The sequence below is a fragment of the Coloeus monedula genome (genome assembly GCF_965178545.1).
Source record: "Coloeus monedula genome assembly, chromosome: 5".
Lineage (NCBI taxonomy): Eukaryota > Metazoa > Chordata > Aves > Passeriformes > Corvidae > Coloeus > Coloeus monedula.
The window spans coordinates 49,746,350-49,773,604 of NC_138785.1; the positions used below are offsets into that span (position 1 = coordinate 49,746,350).

Here is a 27,255-nt window from a genome sequence, read left to right on the forward strand (position 1 = left end):
TCAAGGGAGTATGTTTGTTTGAAAGCTTTAGAGAACACATACTATGAGAGGAAACAGATTTGTTTTTTTAATTGTCTATTTTCGCCTTGCTATTTGATAAACTTTTACTTTTGTAATTGGGGTCTATGCATGACATTCATTAGGACTTGTTTTTGAAGGCTGTTGTATTTTGGCGCAACATTTTAGATGCTACAGTCATCCCATGATTAAGGTGCATTTTGCTAGAGATTGTGACCTCTTCAGGCACCTGCAACCTGAGGAAACACCTTTAACAAGTGTCTGGATCAGTAGCATATTTAGGCTTAAAATACTAAGTCTAAAAATTTTTGAATCTGTCTTTTAGAGCTAACCTGTGCTATGCATTGTACAAAGCCATCTAAAATGCAGCTAAGTGCCATTACATGGCACATGCAGGACTACCAGGGTATCAAGCCCAGCCAATGTGGATTTGTGAAAGTAAAGTCTGTCTTGATCAACCTGGTCTCCTTCTGTGACAAAATGACCAGCTAAGTAGACAAGGGAAAGGCTGTGGTCCATCTAGACTTCAGTATAGTATTTGACACCATCTCCCACAGCATCCTCCTGAAAAAACTGGCTGCTCATAGCTTGGATGGGTGAACTCTAGAATGGGTAAAAAACTGGCTGGCTGGTCGGTCCCAGAGAGTTGTGGCACATGGAGCTCAATTCAGTTGGCAGCCAGTTGCTAGCAGTGTTCCCCAGGGGTCGATATATTGGGGCAAGTTCTGTCTTTATGGATGGTCTGGATGAGGGGATCAAGTGTGCCTTCAATAAATTTGCAAATGACACTAAGTTGAGTGGGAGGGTTCATCTGCTTGAGGGTAGGAAGGCTCTGCAGAGGGACTTTGCCAAACTTCATCAGTTGGCCAAGGACAACTGTAGGAAGTTAATAAGGCAATGTGCCAGGTCCTGCACTTTGGTCTCAACAACCCCATGCAGTGCTACAGGCTGGGGTAAGAGTGGCTTGAGAGCTGTTCAGCAGAAAGGGACTTGGGAGTGCTGGTTGACAGCAGCTGAACATGAGCCAGCGTGTGCCCAGGTGCCATCCTGGCCTATATCAGCAATAGTGTGCCCAGCAGGACCATGGTAGGGATTGTCCCCCTGTGCTTGGCACTGGTGAGGCTGCACCTTGAGTGCTTCAGTTCTGGGTCCCTCACTTTAAAAAGGACATTGAGGTGCTGGAGCATGTCCAGTAAAGTGCAGCAAGGCTTATGAAATATCTAGAAAACCTGTCTTAGGAGGAACAGCTGAGGGAGCTGGGTTTGTTTACTCTTGAGAAGAGGAGGCTCAGGGGGAAGGAACCTCATCATTTGGTACAACTCCCTGAAAGGAGGTAGTGAAGCAGGGCCCACTCTCTTTTACTGTGCCTGCAGTGAGAGGACAAGAGGAACTGGCCTCAAGGTGAGGCAGGTGATACTCAGATTGGATATTGAGAAACTTTTTTCGCTGTTTGGATAGTCAGGCATTGGAATAGGCTGCCTGGGGAGGTGGTAGAGTCAGCATTGGCAGTCACCTGGAGGTGTTTAGTAGGTGTCTGGATCTCATGCTGGGTGATGTGGTTTATTGATTTAGGGGCTACAGTTCTGGATTGGTGGTCAGACTTGATGATCTTACAGCCTTCCTCCAACCTTGATGATTTGATGATTTTAAGTGCATTTTTATTAGCAAAATCTTGATCCTCAGTAGCTCTGCAGTAGTCTAGGGTTTTCTTTACAGAGTTTAGATATGTAGTGGCTACTTAGAACCTATTTTTACTTTATATTGAACATTATAAGTAGAGGTATTAGGCTTTTACTGCCTTTCTCCTTCCAAGCTAGGGCCAAGATGAAAAGCAGCCACTGTTTGGTGGTGATCAAAGTAGCAGAGTCAGATATATGGTCCCAGTGCAAAAATGCATGCTGGTCCATGCTGCCTGTTGGCTTCATTAGCTTCCTCTGCCCTGTATTCATCCCCCAAACCCTGTGTATTCATAAATATGCAAAGTTTTGTGCTACTGATGCCCCAAGATGTCCAGGGAGGAACCATGCCAGCACACAGCTGGCAATCACAGCTTTTGTGGTTTGACAAGACAGCTCAAGTGGACAATTCAGCTGGCTGGGAGAGGCATGGCAGCCCTCCAAGACATTTTTGCCTTCCTTTAACTAAGAGAAGACCTTTTCTTGTAATTTCTGTTTGATCAAAACTCTCATGACAATAAAGACTAATACCACAAATTAGAGAATTTTTTTGAGAAGGAATGCGGGAGCAGTTCCTTAAGTAAGATGCAGAATTGCGTTGTGTCAAAAATGAAGAGCAAAGAGAAGAGTTTATACTTTCCCTGTCTTTGGTGTATATTTACTCAAGTTTCATATAGTAAATAGTTAGAAAGAAGCAGATTGTTTCTGGAGAGATGCACAGATATTGTGACTGACAGACTAAAAACTGAAAGTGCTCCACCACACTGTCTATATCTGTCTGTATAAAACTGCATACATATATAAATATGTTAGTTTACCAAAACAAAATGATGCTTTTAAATTCCTTTGCTTTTTAATGTGTTTCTAAGTCATGACTTAGCACTTTGTAGCATTCTGATATCATTGCCATTTTAGTGTGTTTGAGTGCTACTATTTTTTATGTCCCTTCCTGCAGATGAGATGATGCTCTGTATTCCCTTTCTGTATTTATTACTGGAACTTGCTGTTAGAAGGTCCAATATGAAAATTCCAGGATAAATTTTTAGGACTGCACTTCACTAGAGTAGTTCAGTTTCCTTGTTATTTTCCGACATTTCTCTTCTGTGGATAATTTAGCTTTTGTCACATGATCTTTGCTTATTATCCATTGAAGGCTACTGTGATTGCAGGTTGAAGCCATACTTTAAAGCCTACCACTCTAATTTTTAACAGGAGAGCTAAATCACCTAGAAAATCAGATACTCACGGAGTATACAATATGCTATTTTAGTAGGCAGACTGCATGGCCTGGACATTGGTAGGATACAATTTGTCTTGTCATATTGTACCATTTATGACTTTATGTAGAATGGTGGTGAATTTTAAGTATCCTTTGACTTGTAAATTCCACTTCTTTCTCTAGTTGCAGTAACTAGCTGCAGATTTTTTTTTTTTCAAAGTATTCAAGTATCAATGGGATCAGTATCCTGAAACAGATTGCTCAACACTATTGCACATGTGGAGGATACTTTATGGCCTGGTGTGTCACTGCACTTATTCTACTGGTCACTAAATTTGTATTGAGGGTTTGAAGGTTTGTACTCTTACTTTACAATGCAATTTAATTTACACAAAGTATACTAGAGTATAAGTAATCATGACCTGAAGATACTTTACCTAAAGGTACCCTGAAATCCAGTGCTTAAAGATACGCACTCTTTCTGTGCATTATTCTGTAAAGGTAGTTTAAACTCTGGTTTTGAATTGTATTCAGTGTTGCGTTACTCAATGGTACTGGATTTAGAAAGGCCCTGATCCTGCAGATAACTAGTCAGTTTACATGTGTGAACATTGACTTCACATGTCACATTGACTTAAGGATTTAACAAACACTAGAAAAAAAAATCCAAAGTAAGAATTGTCCAGAAGGAAAGATGTGAACTCTGTCTTCCTCCTTGTCTGACTGTCTGTTACAGAGCTCTGTGTCTAAATGAACACAGTTCCACATGAGAAATGTAAACACAGTAAATTTAGGGCTATGCAAATGCTGCCATAGTAGTAATAATTCAGAACTGGTTAACACTGTTTGATAGGTCTTGTCGTGGTTAGTGAAATGCACCTGAAGCTTTTCCTGGAGGTTAGAATTGCTTTCATGTTTGAGGAAGACTGTTTTGAGGAGAACCACTGTCTCTATGAGCTTTATACAGACTTTCTGAAAGGCAGATCATGAGGGATGCACTTTGGCCCATATTTGAGAATTTATGAGGTTTCCTAGGTTGTGGTCATTCATTGTGCAAGCAGTCAAAATTTTTGGAAAGTCAAGTGTGTGCACTTTATGCAAATTGGTTTATTTCTCTTTCAAATGGCAGGTGTTCTGTGATCAATTTGTTCATAAAACAACGAGCCTATGAATATTACCTGCTTCTTACTGTACAGTATCTTCTTTGAAATAAGCTAGAATAATTTTTTTTTTCCCAACTCACTCTGTTATTTCAATTAGGGAAGACAGATTCCAATCATTGTGGTGCTTGTCAGCACGGCAAGTGATCATGGTTGATTGGCTTGCTCAGATGACTGTTTGAGATTGATGGACACTGTTCATTTACAGCAGCTGAGTAAATACTCCTTCAGTAGGCTTGAGCATTGTTTTTTTCTGTTATGGAGTATACTTAGAAGTCAAACCCCATATTTCTGCTGGCAGTTCTTATGTTACCAGCTCTAAAAGCTACATGATACTTCACAAGTACAATTTCATGATTGTTCTCTCTTCCCCCCCCCCCCAAAAAAAAAAAAAAGATTAGCTTAAATTGATTAATCTGGTTCTTGCAGTTTGGTTACTGCTATTGTGCTATTGCAAGATAACTCTAAGCTTGTCTTGTTCAGGGAGAATTGGCCAAATACACGCAGTATTCATACTGGCTCAGCATAGCAGTTCCTGTGTTCCCAATTTCTGTGATCAATTTGAAGGGAATGGTGAGGGATGAGGGAAAATGCAGCTACTGTACAACTGACAAATGTTTGCCGTAGCCTTCCGAAGCCAAAGCAGAGAACAGGCATCTTTTCAGTCTGCACTTTAAACAGCATTCAGTATTTTTCCTGTTTTTAGCTGCAGTTTACCCATTGTCCCTTAATAGGTATGAAGCCAGGAGAGGTACTGAAGGTTCCACACAAGTCACTAGGAAAATCTATGCTCCTTGCTGTAAAATGTGGCCTGATTTCTGTGTGCCATATAATAGCAATGTTATTATGTAAGGTTGCAGTCTTTTTGTGCTGTGGTTGGTTCTTATATCTTAGATTAGTTTATGCTTTAGGAAATACTGGTTTCATATTGTACCATTGCATCACTTAAGCCACAGTTGGCATGGTTGCAGTAATGATAATTATCAATATAGTACTACTACTACTAGTACTACTACTACAACTACTGTTTATTTTTACTTCACTCCCCTAATTGGAAATCCAGTTTATATCATCTCAGATTCTTAGCATTCACAGCCAGAGCAATAACCAAACTGCCTCTGAAGTATCGAAGATTTCCGATGTAAGTGCTCTGTAGTTGCATAGGGCTGATCTTTGATTCTGTAATTTGTTAAAGAAATGGCAGAAGTGCTGAGCTCTGGACGTGACTAAGGCTAGACAACAATTCTGAAAAAGCTTGCTTTTTATCTGTGGTCAGTCTGTCAGTGTGTTGTGATAAAGTCTCTTAGTTTCTTGTGTTCCTAACACTTGGTCTATTTAAGTATCAACGTGAATATATTTCTTAAAGCTCTTCCTTAGGTTCTTCTGCACAGTACGTCTTCCATGGTCATCTTCTCTTCTCTTCTCCTGCTCTCAGTTCCTTCTTGGAAGTTTCATGCACAAATTCAGCCACCTTTCTGTGCCAGTTGCTTGCTCTTCTGTGTCTCCTTTTGTCCAGTCTAAAATACTATCTTGTGTCACTCGTATGTGTTCACGGTTGTTTTGTTAGCTCAGTATGACTGAATCACATCTTTAAAGCTTACAACTTTTCACCTCTTTCACACTCTCAGTTGCTGTACATAATCACTATTGTATGTCATTGAGGACTGATACCTAAAAATTTTCTGATGTGATGGATCTTAGAACCAGGAATAGGGTCTCAGTTTTAGACTTTCAAATTCTGAATGCAAAGAGATTTTATATTGCTTTATTTTTTAATCCATCACATGGAAACTCTTGTCCAAATTCCCATTTTTTTGCTAATGTATTTCTGTAACCTTTCCAGTTGCAGCTTAGCTCCTCTCATATCATCTAGAGATGTCCTACAGAGAGAATTTTCCACTTTTTCTACTGACTTATCTCTTGCTCAAGTTCTTCTTTTGTCTTCTCTTTCATTGGATCTCACACATAAACTGTTTCCTTTCACTTTCAAGGCACTTCAAAACCTGTCCTCAGCGATTTTTAGTTGGTTTTTTTTTTTTCTCAAGAGGCCATTTCCTGCCTCAGATCTTGCTAGTTTCTGCTCCCATACTTTCAACTTTTTATATCAATTTCTACCAAGCTGCCCTTTATGCTTGAAAGAAGCTTTCTATAAATGTCTGCAAAGTCACTTCATTGTTTCTCATTATGTTTCTGTTTAAACTTACTTTTCCTTTTGTTCATGTCATGGTTTTTTTTTCCTCTGTGAAGGTTAAAAATTATCACAAAGAATTAAGCTCATGTTGTGCTAAAGTTGCTATCTGTAATTATGCCCCCATTGGCTTTCCAAATCCTGTCTTTTATGTTAAATTCAAACCACAAGCTCCTTGTAGAGGTTATGTATCCTGTATAACCAGTATTGAGTGCCTGCACAGTTCAGTTGTGATCTGACATGATCTAAATCAAGAGTAATGTCACTGTAAGTATTACGCAGCACTTCATTAAGAGGGTAAAGGTATTGACTAGTGTTAAAGCTAACCCAAACAGCACTTTACTCGTCCTTTTCACCCCAAAGCTGCACAGTCTACTTGTCTGCTCTGTTGTAAAGTTTATTGTTACTTCCTGTGCCCTAATATCCTCTCCAAATACTTTCTGTCTTCTTCAGCTGTATTCTGTCCCTTGTGTCTGCAGCTAAGAAAAGCTGCATTTAGATTTTGTCTGTACCTCTTACCTCTGTGTCAGCTATAAGATAAATACTTTGAAGAGCATTACACACCTGTTTTGTTATTAATTCCTTATCTGTCTGTCTGTATGGACACAGGTCGTGCTGCATTCCAGTTGTTGGAATAATTCAGCCGGCCTAGATTTGAGCTGGGTTTTGGAGAAGAGAGGCAGAGGGTGTGCTTTGATTGTTGCAATAGCTTGTAAACAGCTTGTTGCAATAGAGGCGGACCTCAGCAATGGCTCTTACCGCAGAGGTTTTCATGGCTGCCTCTGCTGCTGTGCACCAGGGAAAGCTGCTGTAATTCACTGGCCCCTACAAGAGCTGCTGTCAGGATCTCTGCTGACACTACAAAACCTCATTCACTCTTAAAAGCCAGGCACCTACAGCAGGATTTTTCCCCTCACGGCACATGCTATGGGAAGTTCACTTTGCTGAAGGGGAGCAGTCTGGAAGGCCTCTCTTGCAGCAGCATCTCCAAGCTGTTTGCCAGTAAAGTAGACCTACCCCTGGAAAGAGTGTTGCCTTACTCCCTTGGCAGTAGGAGTGACTGCACTGACAAAGTAGCTATTAAAAAAATGCAATATGCTTTTGCTAATAAGTCAATGCAACTTCACTGCCTGTTGATCTTGGCTTTCATTTTATTTTGGTTTTGTATGATTTTAAATTTCATCAAGTCTTTCACATCTGGGTGCTTATTTAGACCACCATGGAGAATTCATGTTCAAAACACTTTTTCTTGAAGTGTGTCATTCACCAGCATACAGTAAGTGTTGATTGAGATGTTGCCTTTTTGAATAACAGTAGTGTCTCTATTGTAGAGGTTTGTCCCCACAACAGATTATGTTCTTGAGACCAGTATGTATGTAGAGGCTCCTTTTAGGAAGTTCTTGGTGGCCGTACATGCTCTGATGTATTATATATCTTGTATAGTGTAGCAGATAATTGATATTTGGAGCCTCATCAATCAGAAAACCAAATAGGTATGCTGTATTTCATGTAGGATTGTGTATTTTGCAGGAGTTGCAGAGTAGAAACCAAGCCCTAGGTAAGTCTGTTTGCCATCAATGCTGGGAGTTTGAACCATGGCAGGAAGACCAGGTACATTAAAGAACAAACAGTAGCTGTGCAATTAGTCTTGCTTTGAAAACGTTTGCACCATACTGAATGGTGAAGTATTGTATTTGAAACTTTATAGTTTATTTAAGAAGGGAAACTACAAAATCATGTCTGCTTGAGTAATGTACAGCTTTGTTGTTAAAGTTGCCTGTGAGTCCAATTTTGGCTAGAGTCTCTCTAATTACAGGAAAGTAGATGTAGCTGTTTAATTTAGAAAGTAGAGTCAATGGAGCTGATAAATCACTATTGACAATCTCTAAAGCAAGCCCTTAATCCATGCCAGTATTTATTCCTGGGTTTTTGATATATATTTATTTATATATCTTTGGTGGTTGGTTTGTTTTTATTTTTTGGGGGGGGGGGGGGTTTGGTTGGTTTTTTTTTTTGTTTCACCTTTTTGGGATTTTTCATTTGTTGAGCGTTTTTGTTTTGTTTTGTTCTGAGTTCTCTAGTACTTTCTAGAGTTTAAAGTTTGTTTATGAGAAGCACTGGCTGAAATATTCAATTTTCAGTTGAAAAGTAAATCAAAACTTTTTATATAATTTTTACCATGAGAATGTATATAGATTATGTATATAACTTATCTACTTCCTCTCCTTCTGTTCTCTTCAAATGACCAAAATCTAAGCTGATGAAATAAAAGCATAGATTTTGCTGAAGTGCTTTAGTTACTTTTCTAGCTATCTTTTCACTGTTGGCAAGATTTTAATGATAGTTTATAATCTACAAAACATTGAACTAAATCTTGCCTTTTATTCATATTGTTGTTTGCATCTGTCAATTTGCATGTTCAAAATAAGGACTAGATAAGCACAGATGGCGAATTGTGATGTGAAGAGTGAGGTTTTTTCTGAATTGTGACTATGTGGGTCTTGCTGTACTCCCTCACCTTCAGTAGACATGATTTGCTGTATTTCCACTTACCCTGTGCATATGTTCTCATAGCATCCTCCAGTGTGATTATCTGTATAATTACAGCAATCTGAGTGATTAAAAGACTCTGGAAGTAGACACTATGCACGTCTGTTCACTGCATTTCCTGCAGCACTCACCTCTTCCATGGCTGCAGTATCATTAATGTAATACTACAGGTATGTTTCAGAAGCACTGTGGTTTGGTGGATCTGTTAGATCTCACCCTAAGGTCGGTAAGTTCAGATTGCTTTAGTGAGCAAACTAAAATGGTTTACTAAACCAAGAAATTTTACTTTTGGTTTGGTCTCAGCTATGGGGATTAAGTTCTGAAACTATTGTTGGCCCTGAAGCAGCTCAAAAAAAATCTCTTAAAAGGACTTTTAAAGTAACTTACCAGGGAAAGAAGCCACATTTTCAACATTTTGTTAAGAGAGGTTATACATCACAGATAGGTTAAATATTTTAATAAATTACTTTATGGCCCCTTATTTATGTCCAAAGATATTTGAGTGAGGGAAAAGGTAAAGGTTATGAGTGTTTGTTGGCAGCACCCTGGGAAGATGAAGATAAATTGGCTAATGCTCGATGCTTTATTTGGTGCTTACCTCTTAGGAAGGCTTTTGTCTATGAGTTTTTTGTTTTTAAAATCTCTTTATCGGCATACTAAACCAGTATTTGGTATTAAGTCACGTCTCTTGTTGTGGAAACATATAGACTGGTAGAATGCTTTTTTTAGTTTCCCCTTCTTAATTTTGTTTTTTTTTTAAATTCCCTGCCTCACTGACATTGAATTCCAGTTTAAGGAATTAGAATGCTGAATAGAATGATAAAATAACAGATAAAGTGAAGTCATGTCAACTTGTTGAACTGCTTTGAGGGGCTCCATATGAAAACAGATTTCAGAATGTGTCATTACAGAAACCTTGAGGTGCCCTTCACATAAAATTTTGAATCTGGAAGAAAAGCTGGGGTGGGTTTCTGAGCAAAGATGAAGTGACAGGAATATGTTTTTATTAATTTTTCTCTGAAATTCACTGGTCATTAGCTGCATTATAGGTCTGTAATTTGTAGCAAAATTTTTTAGTTCTGAGTTTGGTTTTGGGACTCTTCCTTGATTTACTGTTTGGCCTCATGAAACTAGGCCACTTTTTCCTGTTCTTAAACAAAATGTGTTGCATTTAACATAATCCAGCCCACAATTTAGCTACTTGTTACTTGCCCTCTCCACAATTTTTTTATTGTGGAATATCAAATCAGTTTTTGGACTGTCAGGCAAAATACCCAAGAACTCTTCTTTTTCTTCTTTGTTAGGCTTTTTTCTATCCTTATTGATATTATGTTGGAATTTGTGTGATGCAGTTTGTAATGAGAAACAATAGTATCAGATAATATCTGCCTCCCTTTCTTTCACAGCTTTCCAGTAAAAAAAAAGCAATCCACTGACCTGTTTTCAAGTCTGACTGTAATTGAGCTGTGCATGACAATGAAATATGTTGAGGATTCCATTTATCCCCCTTCAATAGCTGTCCTACTTTGTTTGAAGTGATTGTTTTTATTTATTAAATGACTTTCACTCAGGCTATGAACCTGTTTGTCCGTAGTCACAGTTTGTTCCCTGCTTGGCCCTTTAATGGTGATCTCTGATTAGTCACACTGTTCCCAGCCTTTGGAATCTGTTATCTTTTAGAGAGGAAAGAGAGGGAGGAGGATTGAAGTTATCTGTAAATAATTAGGCAGGTGGGCACTTCATGTCAGATGTGAAAAAAAGTGATTTAATCAAATGCCAAATATGAGCCAATGTGTGCCATTGTTCTTGAACCCTGTGAGGCTAAATATGAATAAGCATGCATTCTGCTGTGGCTGTTACTAACACAGCCATAGATGGATTCCACTTTTTTCTGCATAGCTATTTTGTCATTAGTTTAATTTGAAAGAGAGAGTAGTAAACCAGTTTTTATGGTTGCACAGTGGCATTAAATGGTGAGTTTCATGAAAGTCTAGTAGAAGTCGTGATAAGAGCGTTAATTTTAAATTTTGTAAGAAAACAAGGAAAACAAAATAGTTGGCTAGAAAGATTAGCTGCACTAAAAGAATATTATATAAATCTTGCTGCTGTTGTGCTTGCTTATACAATATCTGAAAAAAAGATAGGGCTTCTATTCATCTTGTTTTAGAAACAAAGTACTCCCAGAAAAGACAGTATGGTGATTTTTCTACCTAATTTTTAACAGATTTTATGCACCCAGATTCCTTCTTCATAAAGGAAATATTTTTCAGGAGATGCAAATTTAGGGAATTCAATATGTGATTCACTTCAGAGAAAGACAGTAAAGGCTAAAAATGTGATCCCATGTAAGATGAATTGTGTGAAGAATACATGCTGCCTCAGGATGTATTATGGACCCTCAAAGACAGAGAGGTCTCAGGGAGGCATAGGACAAACAGATATGCTGAAAAGTAGATAGTAATGTCACCAAGGCAGATGGTAGAAGTGGAATAATTGTTCTTGGGCGAAATCGGAGCACTGTCTCTGGGTCCCTGCTGAAGAGCAGGGCGAACTGCTGCTGCCACCCACCATGAGGCTGCAAGCCCATGTCTTTCAGGTGGGATGAATGGTAACATTATGCCTGTGGTTGGGTGATTGCAGAGAGAGAGGGAGAGGGAGATGTCTGAGTGCAGAAGTGTGAGCTTATAAATGGAGGCCAAGTCTCTTCAGGTGTGTTACAAGAGGCTAGGACTTGGATCTCGCTTGACATTCAGCAAGATGCTTGGAAACAAGGAGTTACTAATATTCTGATGTTAAATTATTGCCTACTAGATTATTTCTGAACAGTTAGAAATGTACCATGAAGAATTGTTGGGGTTTTTTGTGTTTTCTTTTCCAAAAGTTTTTTAAACAACTGCTCTATTACATGGCATGCTGGTTTCATCAGGGGTAGAACTAATTTTCCTCTTAGTAGCTGGCACAGTGCTGCAGTTTGGATTTAACAGGATACAAACTTGCACATTTAATACTGAAAGGTAAAAGAATACCTGAGGCCATTCCCTTGTTTTTTGTGTTCAAAATAATCTTCCTTTTTTATTCTAATTTATTAGAGTGGTTGATATTCTATGACAACCTGTGGTCTTTTTTGCTTTCATGGATTTGACTATAATGTCTCTTTGATAATTTTTTTTCTCAAACCGGGTATTGCTAGTGTGAAGGGGCTGCTTAGAGTAGCACCTTCAAACTCAGTCTTCACTTTTTGTACATTTGGTCGTGTCTGTTGATTTTGCTCACTGACTTCTTTTTTTTTTCTTCTCCTATTTATACTGTAAAGGCAATGCATGAATCTTTGTTCATTCGGTTCCATTAAAGCCCATTAAAACACTTCTCTGGTGCACTGCCTTGGGCTCTCCTTTAAACCACAGCAGGGCAAGTTTCATTTTCAGTGGTAACCACTACACATGAGCACAGAAAGCTGAATTTTAAAGTTAAGCAGTTCCGGGGTTTTCACAGGTGTCTGGAATTCTGTTTACAGAAATAAAAAAAATGATCAGGGACTTGTTTTGACCTTCATGGCAGTGACTCTCAAAAAATATGCAGAGTTTTAGATCAAAGTCACCTTCAAAATGCATTTTTATTAGTCCTTTTGTTCTGTCTCTCCACTGTTTGCCTCATGCATTAGTCGTTCATAACCTTTGAAAATCACTGAGTTACCACAGTTCAGGTGGTAATTCATCTGCCATACATCACAGAGCAAGAGGAAGCCTCCTTCTAGCATATCTGTTTCCTAAGCTTCCACTTCTCCCATCTGGTGAGGTGGGAAAATTAAGAGAGTTTCAGATAGTCCTGGAATATCTGCCTTGGCACTTCTCAAGGATAAAGTGCCGAATTTCTCAAACTTTCCTGAGAGGTGGGTGGTATCAGTTGCTGAAATTCACGAGGAATCTGTAACTTGTACAGTTGGCTGCTGTGATTGTTTAAAAGTAAAATGAACAAAAAAAAAATCCACTCCAATCAATGAAGCCTTCAGCTTTTATTTAAAAACAGAATTGACTGACTGCACTATGCATTCTTATTGACCAAGTAAACTAGTAGTAACCCCTTTTGCTAAAGTAAGAGTGTGAACACTGTCTCTTCCTTGCTTTCGCCTGTCCATTCAGCCTGTAACTGAGAGGTGAACAACCAACACCAAGTGTTTAAGTCTGGTCTCCAGCTCCTTCCCTGCAGGGGAGCTGCTGAGGTGCTCATTGAAGCCCTCATGGGGCAGCTGTGCAGAGAAGATCACTTCTGCCATCAGGTAGTGAGGCTGTTGGCATTAAAGTCAGAGTCCTGGTCTAGTGCTGTGCCAACACAAAGAGAGCTGCTGCTTTGCCCCTTTTTCTGAAGTGCAGAAACAACTGGCTGGATTCCTTGAAAAGCAGAATTCTTTTATGCACCTGTATTGTTTATCTCTCTCAAGTTTTACTGTGTCAAGAATTTTTTAATAAAAAAGGGGTTTCCTTTTATTTATTTATTGGTTTTCCACCTTTCTTTTGACCGAATCCATTAAGTCTACAGAGGAATTTTATTTTCTATTACAGAAGGCACTTCCTTGAGGCTTTAATAAGTAAAGTGGAATTTCTTTAGGGAAATTTCCTTCCTGATTATGATTATGTATACTTTTGTATGTTGGTAGGTATACAAGGCAGATGTTAACAGATGGTTCTGCAAACTGTCATGTTTAATTTCTACATATGCATGAATTCTTCCTAATCTGAAATTTCTTGAAAGATGTTTAATTGCATGTTGAAAAGTTTGGGGGAAAATACAGAAAGCTTGTTTTGTTTGGTTCTTAAAAGATGTGGAATATGTGTCTTAACAAACATAGTCTAACCCTGAAGTACTAAGGTTGCCCTTAAATTTCTGTCCAGGGCCCCCAGAGGTGATTGCACTGTGTGGGAACCTCCAAGTTACAGTAAGCTCCCATCATGTATCTTCTTCCTGAAATAATCACTGTGTGTCAGGGGAGAAGAGGAAGGGACAGAAGGCTGTGTGCATCTTTTGTCTCTCATTCTGGGTTTACTGGCTGCTGTCTGCTATGCAAATGGTAATACAAAAGAGAATAGAGGAGGTGGCTTCAGATTTATATATGGGTCAAAAACCAGTTGGCTTGCAGACTTTGGTAAATGTAAACATAGATATGGTTGTTTCTCTGTTTTTAGGAATACACTATAGATATAATTTTTGCCCAGACTTGGTATGACAGTCGTCTAAAATTTAACAGCTCAATGAAGGTGCTTATGCTTAATAGCAATATGGTTGGAAAAATTTGGATTCCAGACACTTTCTTCCGGAACTCAAGGAAATCTGATGCTCACTGGATTACAACTCCAAATCGTTTGCTTCGAATCTGGAGTGATGGAAGAGTATTATACACTCTAAGGTGGGTTTTCATTATTTGGATAGAAAAAACCCCAAAACCCTGGTATGACCAGGAATATGAAAATAATTAATATGAATCAAATTCCTGGCATCTATTTTGTTATGGACTGCAGGAATTTGCAAAGAGTTGATTAAACAAGAAAATAAAGATTATTCTATCATGAAAAAGATGAAATTCATAGTACTGAAATATAATGCAAGGATATTTTGGTAAGGAAAGCTGAAGGGGATAGAAAATTTTGATCCCATTTAGGTACAGGCAATATTTTAAAAAGGATGTTATGTAATATTTATCATCATGGTGGTCTGTCACTAATATATTGCAGATAAATTATTTCTGGTCTAAATACTTCAGTATCTAGTTTCCACCAAATTATATTTTGTAAGTAAAATATTAAATGCTTCAGATAATAAAAGTTATAAGGAGTTTGATTAAAGCTAAGGCCCCAGTCCTGCATGTACTTAACATATTTACCCTTGCAAGCTATTAAAATCAACAAATCTGTTCATCCAAATTAGGCATAAGCAAACATGTTGGTGATAATTCTACTTGGCAAATGGGAGACGCCTGTGCTGCTTTTAAGCTTAAAGCTATATGTACTGATTTTTGAGGCACTTTTCAAACAGTTCTTGAAAGGCTGTAGTCTACAGAAACTATTTTAGGGTCATCTCAGTCATATTTTTTAAATACGCCTAAAAAATCTTGCAGTAGATCAGGAGCTGGTCAAGAAGTAGTCCATGCAGAGGATGCCATAAATATGATTTTTTTTTAAGAGTTTATTTATTTGTTTATTTACTTATATATTTAAAACAAAAAGTAGCACTTTTAATTACTTTCTTCTCAGTCATTTATGCTATGTTCATATGCAGGCTATGTTGTATGAAAAATTTATAAATTTCTCCTGTATTGAATGTAAGAAGAATTAGAATGTTTTACAGGGATTCTCTTCACTGAATTTTTTCTTAGTATGCATCATTTGAGAGCATACAAACATCTCTGAAGAGCACTTTTAAAATGGTTTATTATGCCAGTTGGTGTTTATAAAAGCCTCTAGAGAGCCCCTTCTGTTGACATGCTAATTTTTTTTTCTTTTTCTAATTAGCAATTGTAGAGTCATACTTGGACTTTACCCTTCCATTGTCCGTTCAGTTTAAATGTAAAATTTCCTCTAAATAGATTCAAAATAACAGAAGGAAATAAATATGAGCAGAAAAATCATGTGAGTCCTCACAGAGCAATAGATTAGAATTACTGTGTCAGAGTATGAGCAATAAAGTGCAGTGATCTGGTAACAAAACAGCAGAACAGGTTCTCACCCAGCACTGCAACATGCAAACATCTGTATAGGTGAGGATATGGCCTGAATTTGACCTAAGGTAAAACAACATTGAGAGGTTCATATCTTGCTTATTGAAGGAACAGTAATATGATCTGACAGTCCTCCAGGTTTGTGGGCTTTCCTGTATCACCACTCTCTCCTTGTCAGTAATTGAGGGGGCAGACATGGTGAAAATGTTAATTAGCCTTACTGAATCTCCTCTGAGGGTAGCCCATGGTCTGTCCATTGCACCATCAGTGATTCCAGATCTAGTTGTGTTGCTTTTAACAGAAGGCTTGTCTTATTTTCTTTTTATATGAGTGTTTAACTATCAAAAAATTGAAAATGGAAAGTAAAGGCAATAAATACATAAATCATAGTAGACAAATTTGAAAATCACCTCCATAGTGATGCAAGAATTTGGCTCAAAAGTGTGGAGAAGGGTCTTTCTTCTTCTCTCCCACAGCGTATGCTAAGAAATACACTTTTCCTTATAAACCTTTGGTCAGGTCATAGTGGAAGTTGGTGTAGAATAAATTTTTCAGAGACTTATGAAACTATCTGGCAGCATGTCTCAGAGTCTTTTCCCATCCCTTCTTGTCTAATATATAGGCATTGCATACTGTCAAGTATGTGAGCATTATGGCAGTTTTTAAAGTTGATTTTAAAAGACATTCTGACTTCCTACTTTGTTGCCAACAAAGGAGGAGGTATTTTAAATGCAAAGAAGTCAGTTTGGAGTCTAGCCCCTTACTTCGGCTTACTAGTGAAAGGTAGCAGAACTGGGTTTTGCACCGATTACTTGGAAGTCCTGTGAAAATCTGTGATAGCATTTTCAAAAGCAGAAAGTGATTCAGTTCAGACAATTTTGAGTACTAAGCCAGTTCTAAAATGTTTATAAGTTGTGAATTATTTGAATGCCTTAGACATTAAATGAGTAAAAACATTTTCTGCTTTTTCCTATCCAAATACTTTCTTCACCAGAACTGCTTCCATGAATGTAGAACAAGTCCAATGTCCCCCACATATTTCTCTTGTTTAAAGCTACCAGGTACAGCAATGCCAAATGCAATTTGACTTGATATATGTGCCTTTATTTGCTATAATAAGCTCCTCTCCTTCCCGTCTTCAGACCCTCCTTTTTATCCCGTTTCTTATAGAGCTGAGAGGTGCCCCCAAATCAATTGAAATTTTTGAAATGGCTTGAAATACCATTTGAAACAACAGAGATTCAAGTTGCATGCAGTAATAGTTCTTGTTTTGTTCTTTGGTGCTGATGCAGGATGTAGTTTTGCTGATACACAGGAGGCTATTCATAATAACCATGAATGGGAAAAATTTATTTCTGGGTGTGTTCTTTACTATGTAGTCTGAAATGTCTGCATTCTTGAATATAACCTTTTTTCTTTTTTTTTTCCCTTCCTTTTCTAATTAGGTTGACAATTAATGCTGAATGTTATCTTCAGCTTCATAATTTTCCTATGGATGAACACTCCTGTCCTCTGGAGTTTTCAAGCTGTAGGTGGTAAAACACTTTTTTTTCTTCTTTACATTTAGGCTTTAAATTTCCTTAAAATCTGGCAGCAGGAGAGCAAATGTTTACTTCTTAAAGCCTTACAGCATAAGAAAGAACTGACTGTTCATGTTTTGAGTAGATTTACTGCATTATTTAATGCATTAAAAAATTAGTTGAATCACATGCATTTTTTGCAACTTCAAAAGTAGTCTTGTTGCTTAGGAGTCTGATACAATGTGCCTATTCCAGTTAATGGAAATGTACTACCCTGGAAAAACTTTGTTTTCTTATGCCTGCAAGACTTGACAGCTTTGAATTAGTTCCATGTGGTATACTTAAAAGGAAAAATAAGATATGTCTTCTTCAACCTGCTCTTGTAAATGTTGGATCAGTATAAGAAGTCCTTTTCATTTCAGTGGGACTTACTTTATATGAGTGAAACCACAACCTTCAGGCTCTGTTTTTTTTTGAAGCAAACTTATGTTTAAAAAAAAAAAATCCTAGGGGAATTGTGCTATTGTAATCATAGAATCATTAAGGTTGGAGAAAGCTGCCAGGATCATCAAGTCCAACCTACAGTCATAGGCTGAGAACACCAACTTCTCGACTGAACCATATCATGAAGTGCCGCATCTGGTTGCTTCTTGACAACCTCCAGGGATGGTGACTCCACTACCTCCCTGGGCAGTTGGATGGCAAACCATTCCAATGCTTCACAGCCTTTCAGTGAAGAAATTCTTCCTGATATCCAACCTGAGCCTCCCCTGATGCAGCTTGAGTCTGTGTCCTCTCATCCTGTTGCTGGCTGCCTGGGAGTAAGAGGCCACTTACTATTGAAAGTATCTGTCCTTTTAAGCTCTTCCTGGTCATTTAACAATAATGTAATTACATTTATGTATTAATTCATTGTGATGATTCAGAACCAGTTTTTATTACTGGAGTTTGAGAATATCATGTAGATATTTTCTAAACATTTGTACTGATACAGTTTTTGATTGATCATACATTTACCTAGGCTTAAAATTGAGGCCCTATATTTTGTAGTTAAATTTAAATGTATCAAGAGGACTATAGGCAGTCTCAGATCCACTTTATGTATAGGCCTGGTTTAGTTTGTAAGTCACTTCAGAGATCAGAAAACATGCTTTGGTACATTCTATGGCTGAATGTTTGATTTGTTTTATTCTAGATGGATATCCCAGAAATGAAATTGAATACAAATGGAAGAAGACCTCTGTTGAAGTGGCAGATCCAAAATACTGGAGATTGTATCAGTTTGCATTTGTAGGGCTACGAAATACAACTGAGATTTCTCATACCTTGTCTGGTAAGGCAAAGTGTTGAGTTTTATTTCGTGCAATATCTGTGTAGAGCAAGACTAACAGAAGACGATACAACCTAAAACCATATTAGATGTCATATAAATGCTTTTTATTCTTTTTTTCAAATTTTCAGGTGATTATATTATTATGACAATATTCTTTGATCTCAGCAGACGCATGGGATATTTTACTATTCAGACATACATTCCTTGTATACTCACAGTTGTTCTTTCATGGGTGTCATTTTGGATCAATAAGGATGCAGTTCCTGCAAGGACTTCTCTGGGTAAGAATGTCTTTTTTCATCCTTGAAGGATCTGGTACTCCCAAAGAATACAAATGTGCAGCAGGGAGTGAAGAAAGCACAGTTTACTCCCCTTCAGATTGTGACCATTGGTCATTCTTTCTCTTGAACTGCAAGATTGGGAGTAGGAGAATACTGCTGTAGTTGCACAGCAGAGCTTAAGGAGGCAATGCTGAGCATGGAATTCCTCATCCAAGCCTTGTGGGTCTGCTGTTGTTCACATAAACACATTTTTTCTCCTTTATGCTTTTCTTATCATCTCTGGGGACTGCCATGTGGCGATCATTAGTCTGACACTTAGCATCATGGAACAAATGAAGTTATTACTACATGAGCAAAAATTGTGAAAATCAGGTTTTGTTTTTTTTTGTTGGGGTTTTTGTATTGTTGGTATTGTTTTTTGGTTGGTTTTTGTTTGTTTGTTTGTTTGTGGTTGGGGGGGGTGTTGTTTGTTTGTTTTTAATAGAACAATTCAATTATTCTTTTAGATCCAGGATAGGACAGAAAATTTGCAACCAAAGCTGCACTTCAAGCAGTTGAGCCTTTAAGTCACAAAAACTTCTGTTTTTACTACAGACAGTACTGAAGTGTGTTGCAAGTTCCACTACAAATATAACTCTGTGTTAGTGTCATCTTGGCTGACCTGTTTAGCATGGTGTCAGTCTCCTAAGTTTGACTGTTTAGGATTCATGTGCTGCCTTGGAGAAAAGTTGCAGTCCCCACATAAAGCCTGATAAACACGTAGGTGGAGTGCACAGGACATAGCTCTGAGCTTAGCAGTGACAGATGCTTATAGTAGAACTAGTGACAGTAGTCTGACCTATTCTGGGGGAAAGGTCAAGACCTGAAGGGTTGTATCTTAGGAAGTGAGAGATGTGAGTTAATTTTCCTCATCAGTTATAGTGTTGTGAGCACACCATTCCCACCCTACAAGGCCATTTACTACCAGAAACATGGGTCCACACTTTACTCCCTGCCTTTCCCACAGAAACTGGACCACCTGCAAGCCTGCCAGATTAATGAGTCAAGAGAGAAAGTAAACAAAAATGAGCCATGGCTCAGTAGAGTAGCCTGATGAAAAAGCAAGGGAAGAGAATCCAAGTCTTGGATCTTAACTTTATGTTATTTTAAAGTACTGCAGAGTTTAGTGAAGAGAGGCTAAAGTCTTGAATAAATAAGTGAAAATTACTTTTGATAGTTTTAGACCATGATGCATAAATCTCATCAGATTTCTTTGACTGACTAATCATTGGATGACATCCTTATGGGTTCTGACTAGTTGTAATACAATAGTTATAACAGGAAAAACTGTTCTACTAGTATCCTGCTGGTTCGGTATCCAGTTTTTTCTTTTTACAAAGTACTTTTTATATGCAATGAACCTAGAAATCCACCTTTGATGTCATGGTTAAGCTGAAGTTTTCAAGCTCCCACTTCAGCAGTAGTAGCCTTCATCTACTTGAGATGAAATACAAACATTTGTAGTATCTTATTTACAGCTCCCTGCAGGTAACTGAACTCCTTTCTTATGAACATGCAAAACTCATCATCTGACAGATTGTAGGATGACTTTTCTCACATGCAAATGTTCTGGAGAAGGAGAGTACCTGTCAAATAGACACTATTTTATGGAAAAAGAAGTTTAAACAAGAAAGCCAAAACTAAGCAAGGTCTATCATGGCATGTTTTGTTGTTGGAGGTTTGCTCCCTGTGGCAGCACCCATATGCCCTTCACACAGTAGACAGGGCTGGAAAAATTTGTGTCTCTTTTTGTCCTCTCTGAATGGAAGTCAGTACAGGGAATGGTGGGTGGCACTTCCCACCCAGAGGCTGTGCTGGGGTCTGGTACACTGGAAAGCTTTTTCTCTCATATATATTGGGAGATCCTGGCAGACTGTAGTTTCCCAGAGCAAAAGATTTGAGGTGATTAAAGGTATTTAAATATTTGGCTATACAGAGAAATGCCTAATTGATTTTCAAAAGTATCTAGTGGGAGTGAAGAACTTTTGAAGAACTCTGTTTGCCCTTTTAGGGCCCTTATCTGTTTGCCCTTTTAGGCCTGTAATTTCATTGGGAAATCTCTTGGAAAATCACTACTGCCTTCCTGCTGCAGGAACAGCCCATAGCAACCACTGATTCCACATTTTGATTTATAAGCCATAGACACCTTTAGACTGGTGTAACCCTTTTTTTATTTTTTTTAGTAGTCCTGTGCATATAAATAACAAATTATTTATGTGTTCAAGTATTATCTCCAAAGGAAAGGTCACGCCTTAATTTTGGACTAGTGTGTAAAAGGCTTTGCATCTCCCTGAAGCATCCAATATAAGAAGAAACTGTTAATACCTTATAAATGCTAAACCAATGAAGAGCAGTATAGCTGAGATTTTGAACACATAGCTATTAAGGCCAGTTTGTTCTTTTAATTAACTTGTATGTAAGTGAATCAAGGGAAACATTTTCTATTATTTAAGACAGTGTTGAAAGCATATCTGGTAAGAGAGAATGAGACCAGAAAGCCATGAATGTCATGTAATTTGATTTTCTATGTGTCAGAAGCAGACAACTGGAAACATTATTCACTTTTCCCATGTTTATCAAAAGCTTGAAATCATTGATTAATAACACACCTTCTATTTCTGAATGCATCCTTTTAAGTATTTTGTTCTTTAAAGAGCTAAAGGATTTCCTTGTGTTTATAAAATTAGTGTGCTTATTTGTACCTGTTTGTCTACTGTATTTATGTGTACATTTAATGTCAGATTTATAAAATTAATCAAACTTAGTTTATTCAGTGTGTTGAAAATAGGAGGGATTTAAAGGGAAGGTGAAATGTGCTGCTTTCTCTGTGATCCCATGGATGCTGCTGCATCCATAGGTACGAGGCTTCTTGCAATAGCACCAATGTGTGTGGATGTAGTCAGTGGTGAACCCTGCTGTGGCTCAGTTCTTACACGACTCATCGATGAATTAAGAGCTAATATGATGACTCTTTCTGGTGACAATGTGATTGGATTACCTATACATTTCCCTCTTTCTGTCTTTTTTTCTTTCTTTCTCAAACAGGGATCACCACGGTGCTGACCATGACAACACTGAGTACAATTGCTAGGAAGTCACTCCCAAAGGTTTCCTATGTGACAGCAATGGACCTTTTTGTTTCAGTTTGCTTTATTTTTGTGTTTGCTGCCTTGATGGAATATGGCACCTTGCATTACTTTACCAGCAACAGAAAAGGGGACAAAGGCAAAGAAAAGAAGGCAAAATCTAAGCCATCAGTAAGTTTAGTCAAACAAGAAAAAAAAGAAATACAGAGGGATTTTTATTGTAGCATTCATTTTGAGAGACTGCTTCTTAAGTAGAAAAGCTAATGTTCAAAGATAATTAACACTAATATTTATTTTGTCATTTTTTTACAGTTGGAGGCTTGTACTAATTTTGTGTAAATATGACTAATGAGTAAAGGGTTTAGATGATTTCGCTTATGTGAATGGGAACACATGAACCTAAGGTGGAGAGTGGTTTGATATAATATTCCATGCCCTTAGTGCTTCTAGAACTGCCCATGAATTGTGTGCCCACAGAGATGGTTCTGTCTGGGCACAGTGCTTCTGAAAACAGCACCTGGCAGAGAACCACAGCCAAGACGGTAGCAGTAAAGATAATGTAGGTATGAGGATTCCTTTGGATCTGCATAACCTAGTTTGAGTCTTACAAAGCTTTGCAAAGGAAAAAATGCTTATTATTGGCCAGTATTCTGAATCCCCTCCACTACAGAAATTCTACCTAAATTGACTTCCGTGTTGCTTGCTGGTTAAATGAACCTTCTGTTTTTACAAGTTGATGCTTTTATGGTAAATTTTCAGGTATCTCAGGATCCGGTATTATTCAATTTTAAGAAGCTTTCTGTTTGTGTAGTAAGAATACTCTAATTTCCAAAGAATTTATTGTTGGAAGTCAGTACAAATATTTAAAGGTCGTCTTTAAAGTAAGAAAACACTGGAGAGAATAAGAGGAAGGACAATGTTATAAAGCCCCTTTCCAAATCATTTCATCAAAGCATGCAGGAGCATAGCTGAACCATAATACCATTTGCCTTTTCTGGATGAAGGCTGAATACCAGCTCTGTATGGGGTGAAACAGAAATTGATACGAAATTACAGAAGTAGTTGCAGATATGGAAGTGCAGAAATCCTGTTATGAACCATATCCATTCTGCAACTCACGTCAGCAAGAGCTGGGGCACCCATTCTGAGCAGCACTTCTCTGGGAGTGTGTCTTACAGGGGCACTGCAAGTCTGCTGGTGCTTGAGGGCAGGGAAATGAGAGCCTTTATGATTCACTTGGTGAGCTGTTCCAAGTGGACCAGCTGTGTTTTTAGGACAAAGCTAGTGGTGAAGGGTTAATACTTCACTGTGCTGGTCAGACATCACTCTGATCCTCAGGGAATCCAGCACAGCCAGAAAAACAGGAAAATGGAAACCTTAAATCTGCTTCCTTCTAGTGGTAGAAACAAATGTGGGCATAAGAGAAGGGGCAGAATGCAGGCTTTGGCAAGGGCCACAGCTGAGTTACGAGGGTAAAAGGTAACAGAGGCTGCAGAATGTGGGGGTGTCCCAGTGTCAGCACAGCAGATTCAGTTTCAGGTTGCTGCTCCAAAGAGGTCTCAATGACACTTAGTGAGCAGGGGGCTGAGTAGGTCTGCTGTTGGCATGCACAACGCAGAGAGGATGAAGATAGCAGGAAGTACTGCTTTATTCAAACCAGGGAGATATTAAAGATCAGCTGCTGACAAATCAAAAAACACTGAAGTACTTTGCAAGTATGCTCTATTGAATGAAATAATGACAGTTTCCAGAGTCTGTTCACGCATCAGCCATGTGTGCAATAATCTGCCAAGTGCTTTGAAATTTTCAGTGCATGTGAAAATTTAAAATGTAGAATAATGATGAGATAGAAACTATGAAACTTACCAAATAAATAGCTGGAATTTGCATTAAGATTAAAATTAGCAATATAATACTAAAAACACTGTTCAGTTGTGTTTTACTGGGTTCTTAAACAATGCTTTTTATTTCTAAGACGTTGAAAAAAGGAATCTTTTTGCACAGAATTCTTTAAACATGTTATGGCTTTAAGACCATACAAGATAAAGAGATTACACTAAAAAAAGGGAGAATTAAATTTAATATACTTAGATGCAAAGATTCTAATTTGATAAATAGGAGTTATTCTGGTGATGTTTATAGAAAGCCATGACTTTTCTTGCTCCAAATAAATAAAGAAGGCATCGAATTAGTTAATGGGAAGTCATACCATTACAAACCCTTTTTTCTATTTCCTTTTCTTTTTCCCCCCTTTATTTTTGTCAAAGTCTTCTATTCTTTTTGCCTTGTAGTTACGGATATGTAACTCAAAACACCAATTTAATTTTAAAAGTCAGTTTAATTCCTTCTGAAAACTTCTCATTTACAAGTGATTTTTTCCTTGGGAAACTTGCCTTACATAGATCTTCTATTTCTACTGCAAAATGCAATAATGGTTGCTACTCCAGGAACTGATGCCAAAAAGGCACAATAAATGATCTTGTAAAAAAAATTGTGAGATTTTACAGATGATTACAGCAGTTTTATCTTAGAAAATATGTGCTGGCATCATTCAAGAAAGATAGTATGAATTGCTTATGTAAATCCACATTAGAATGGATAATGAGTTTGGGCAGGAAAGATTAAACTTAATTAGTTGAGGCCCTTGTTCTGATCATCATTTCACCTGAAATGAATGTATCACCTGTGCCATGATCTCCATAGACAATGGTTTTCTTTTGTGCTTGTATTAGTGTTACTGCAGAATAATTGGGGTTTGATCCTATCAGAGTGTATTATAAATGCTTCTCACAATACATGGAGTTTTATCTACAATGTCCCTAGGCATGTCCATAAAAAATCAGCATGTACTTCTATATCTACATGTTGTGGGTGTTTTGTTGATTTGGTTTCGGTTTTTTTCAATTTTCTGCCAATTTATATAAAGGCGTTTTTTTGTGAGGTGTTGGTCTTTTTTTCCTCTTGTCCCTCACACTGCCTCTTACAAACATTTTATGTATTTCCTGTAGGTAGTTAAGCCTATAGGATGACTGTGTCTGCCTCTTGCAAGCCACCTCTTTAAACTTACAATTCAGTAGCCACCTCCAGTCTGTGCTGGTGATGTGAGCAGTGGAAAGCAATACTGTAAATTTTTCCTCCTCCCATGGTGTTTCCATGTTGGGGGTTTCTGTTTTACCCCACTAGCAGAAACAACTCATGCCTTGAATCTTACATGGGCAAAACCAACAGTGAGAAAATTTTTGTAAAGCCAGAGCAGGTGTGAATCAGGAATAAGCATATTTCCCTAGTTATCTTCAACAGAATAAAGATTTTTATTTAAGTTAAAAAAAAATTGAACTTACTTTTCATGTTTTATAAAAATAAGCCCTCCTTGACATACCTCATATTAGGATAGAAGTGTGTAACTCCTGTTTCTTAGTATTGTCAGTATTTTATCATAGCTGAAAAGAATAATGAGGTCCTTTAGGATGATAATTAGCTCCCCAGGTCATCACGTATAATAAGTTTTGAAACAGCAGTTTGTGTGAAACTTTTTCTGATGAAGACACTTATTAAATAAAGCTATTGGAAAACATGGTGGATACTGCAGTGCATTAACACCATCCCTTGGGATGGTGGGTGAAATGCCTCTGCATTGTCAATTTAGCAATGTATAGAGATCTGTGTACTGGCCAAAGTAATTCCCAGGAAGTGGGACAACAGGACTCTAAAGCATAACAAGAAGCTAAATGATGGCTTCCCAGTTTTCATTTTTTTTTCATGTGTTTTCATGCCTACATGTTAAGAGAACTTATTCTTTACACTTAAATATCTAGTTAAATTTTCTCACTGCTTCCTTTCCTGCTGTTTTAATTCCTTACGTGACAGAATATGAAGAATGTAGGAAAGAGAGAACACAATGTTAGAGTAGTGTTAATGTAGCCCTTCTCTTTGGTCTGAAGACCTTGGAAGAGATGCCAAAGGTAGGGTGGGGTAGGGGAAGTTGGAAGAGGATTACAGAGTAATTTAAAATGACCGTGAGATTTAGAAAGAGAAGAAAAAGGACAGATGAAGAAAGAGAGTGTCTTTTGAAACATTCAGGAAACAAGGGTGATGCATATAAAACTGTGGAGAAACAAAGAAATAAAAGGGGGAAAGGTGGTTTGTGTTAGTGTAAGTAAAAGGAGGATGAAAAGGCAAAAGTCACAAGTAAGAGAATAGCAAACACTATATATAGTAACTGGCAATAAGCCACCTAGATTTTTTCAGTGAGAATTTTAACATATATTACACTGAGTTTTTATCAGATACAAGAGGGTTGTTATGCCCACAGAAAGTGAAAGTAAGAATTAAGAGCTGAATTAATCAGTGACTTGAGTGGCATTCTCCTAAGGACTCATGTCTTGAATTCTAAAGGGGGGTCTATATTGCTTAGGCATTTAACATCTGAGGGGATGGCGTAGCCAGCCCTTATGAGTCTCACCAGTGATGCTGTGCTAATCCCATTAACTTTTTTATTTTTGTGAAAATGTAGCTTCCAGAAACTCATCCAGTCTCATTCTAAAGACTCCAAATGATAGGAGGACCATCATTCCTTTGTTAGTGATGATTATAGCGTGCTTGTGGACTTGGTTGTGACCCATTTGTCAAGGAGTGACTGACTTCAAAATGTTTGTCTGTGTTGTGTAGATGGGATCAGCTAACCCTGTCTGTGTAACTAATTACCTACTATTCCCAAGTCCCAGTACAACCCAGTTTTCACTGTGGCAGGCGAAAGTCATTCATGATCTTTGCCTGCATGCACTAATTATACACAGCAGTTCATAATTTGCTAAGCTCCAGAAACTGTTTCCTTTAATATTAGAATTTCTGTATATTGTACTGAAGGTGATTATATTGCCAGGGAAAGCCTATGGAATTATTTAATGTGAGGATAAAAACACACAAAACTCTATTTCCCTTTTTTTTTTCCTTAAGAAACCACCTGCAATTGCTGTTCGACCTGGATCAACACTAATTCCAATTAATAACATTAATCATCTCCCTGAACGTGATGATGATTATGGATATGAGTGCCTAGAAGGAAAAGACTGTGCTAGTTTCTTTTGTTGTTTTGAAGACTGCCGCACAGGATCTTGGCGAGAAGGAAGAATACACATCCGTATAGCAAAAATTGACTCCTATTCTCGAATCTTCTTTCCAACTGCCTTTGCACTGTTCAATCTTGTTTACTGGATTGGCTATCTTTATCTGTAAATTCAGAGGTTTGACAAACTCAGAAAAAAAGTACTAATTGAAGAGTCATTAATACTTTTAACTGAGCAAAGGTTAGAGCTGGTCCAAAATGACTCAAATTGTTTGTATGCTTTAAAAATTTGAAACAATGAGAGGAAATATGATGAGGTAGTCTCCCTCTTGTGATCAGCTGTAGAACTGATACTGGTATTTTGAAGAGAAAATTTTAAAATAAAGATCCTTAAGATTTATCACAGATACA

The 27,255-nt window shown here is 37.8% G+C and overlaps 1 protein-coding gene across 1 annotated transcript in view; it reads left to right on the forward strand.

The window, feature by feature from the left end:
• The window catches only part of GABRG1 (gamma-aminobutyric acid type A receptor subunit gamma1), a gene marked incomplete at both ends in the record, with an annotated part of 52,982 nt that extends 25,968 nt beyond the window's left edge, over positions 1-27,014 (forward strand). Inside the window, 6 exons of the mRNA XM_082281606.1 lie at positions 13,992-14,212; positions 16,966-17,048; positions 18,236-18,373; positions 18,502-18,654; positions 21,739-21,950; positions 26,736-27,014. Coding sequence (XP_082137732.1) covers positions 13,992-14,212; positions 16,966-17,048; positions 18,236-18,373; positions 18,502-18,654; positions 21,739-21,950; positions 26,736-27,014 — 1,086 coding nt within the window. The remainder of the gene's footprint in view (positions 1-13,991; positions 14,213-16,965; positions 17,049-18,235; positions 18,374-18,501; positions 18,655-21,738; positions 21,951-26,735) is intronic.
• Between the last annotated feature and the right edge of the window lie 241 nt (positions 27,015-27,255).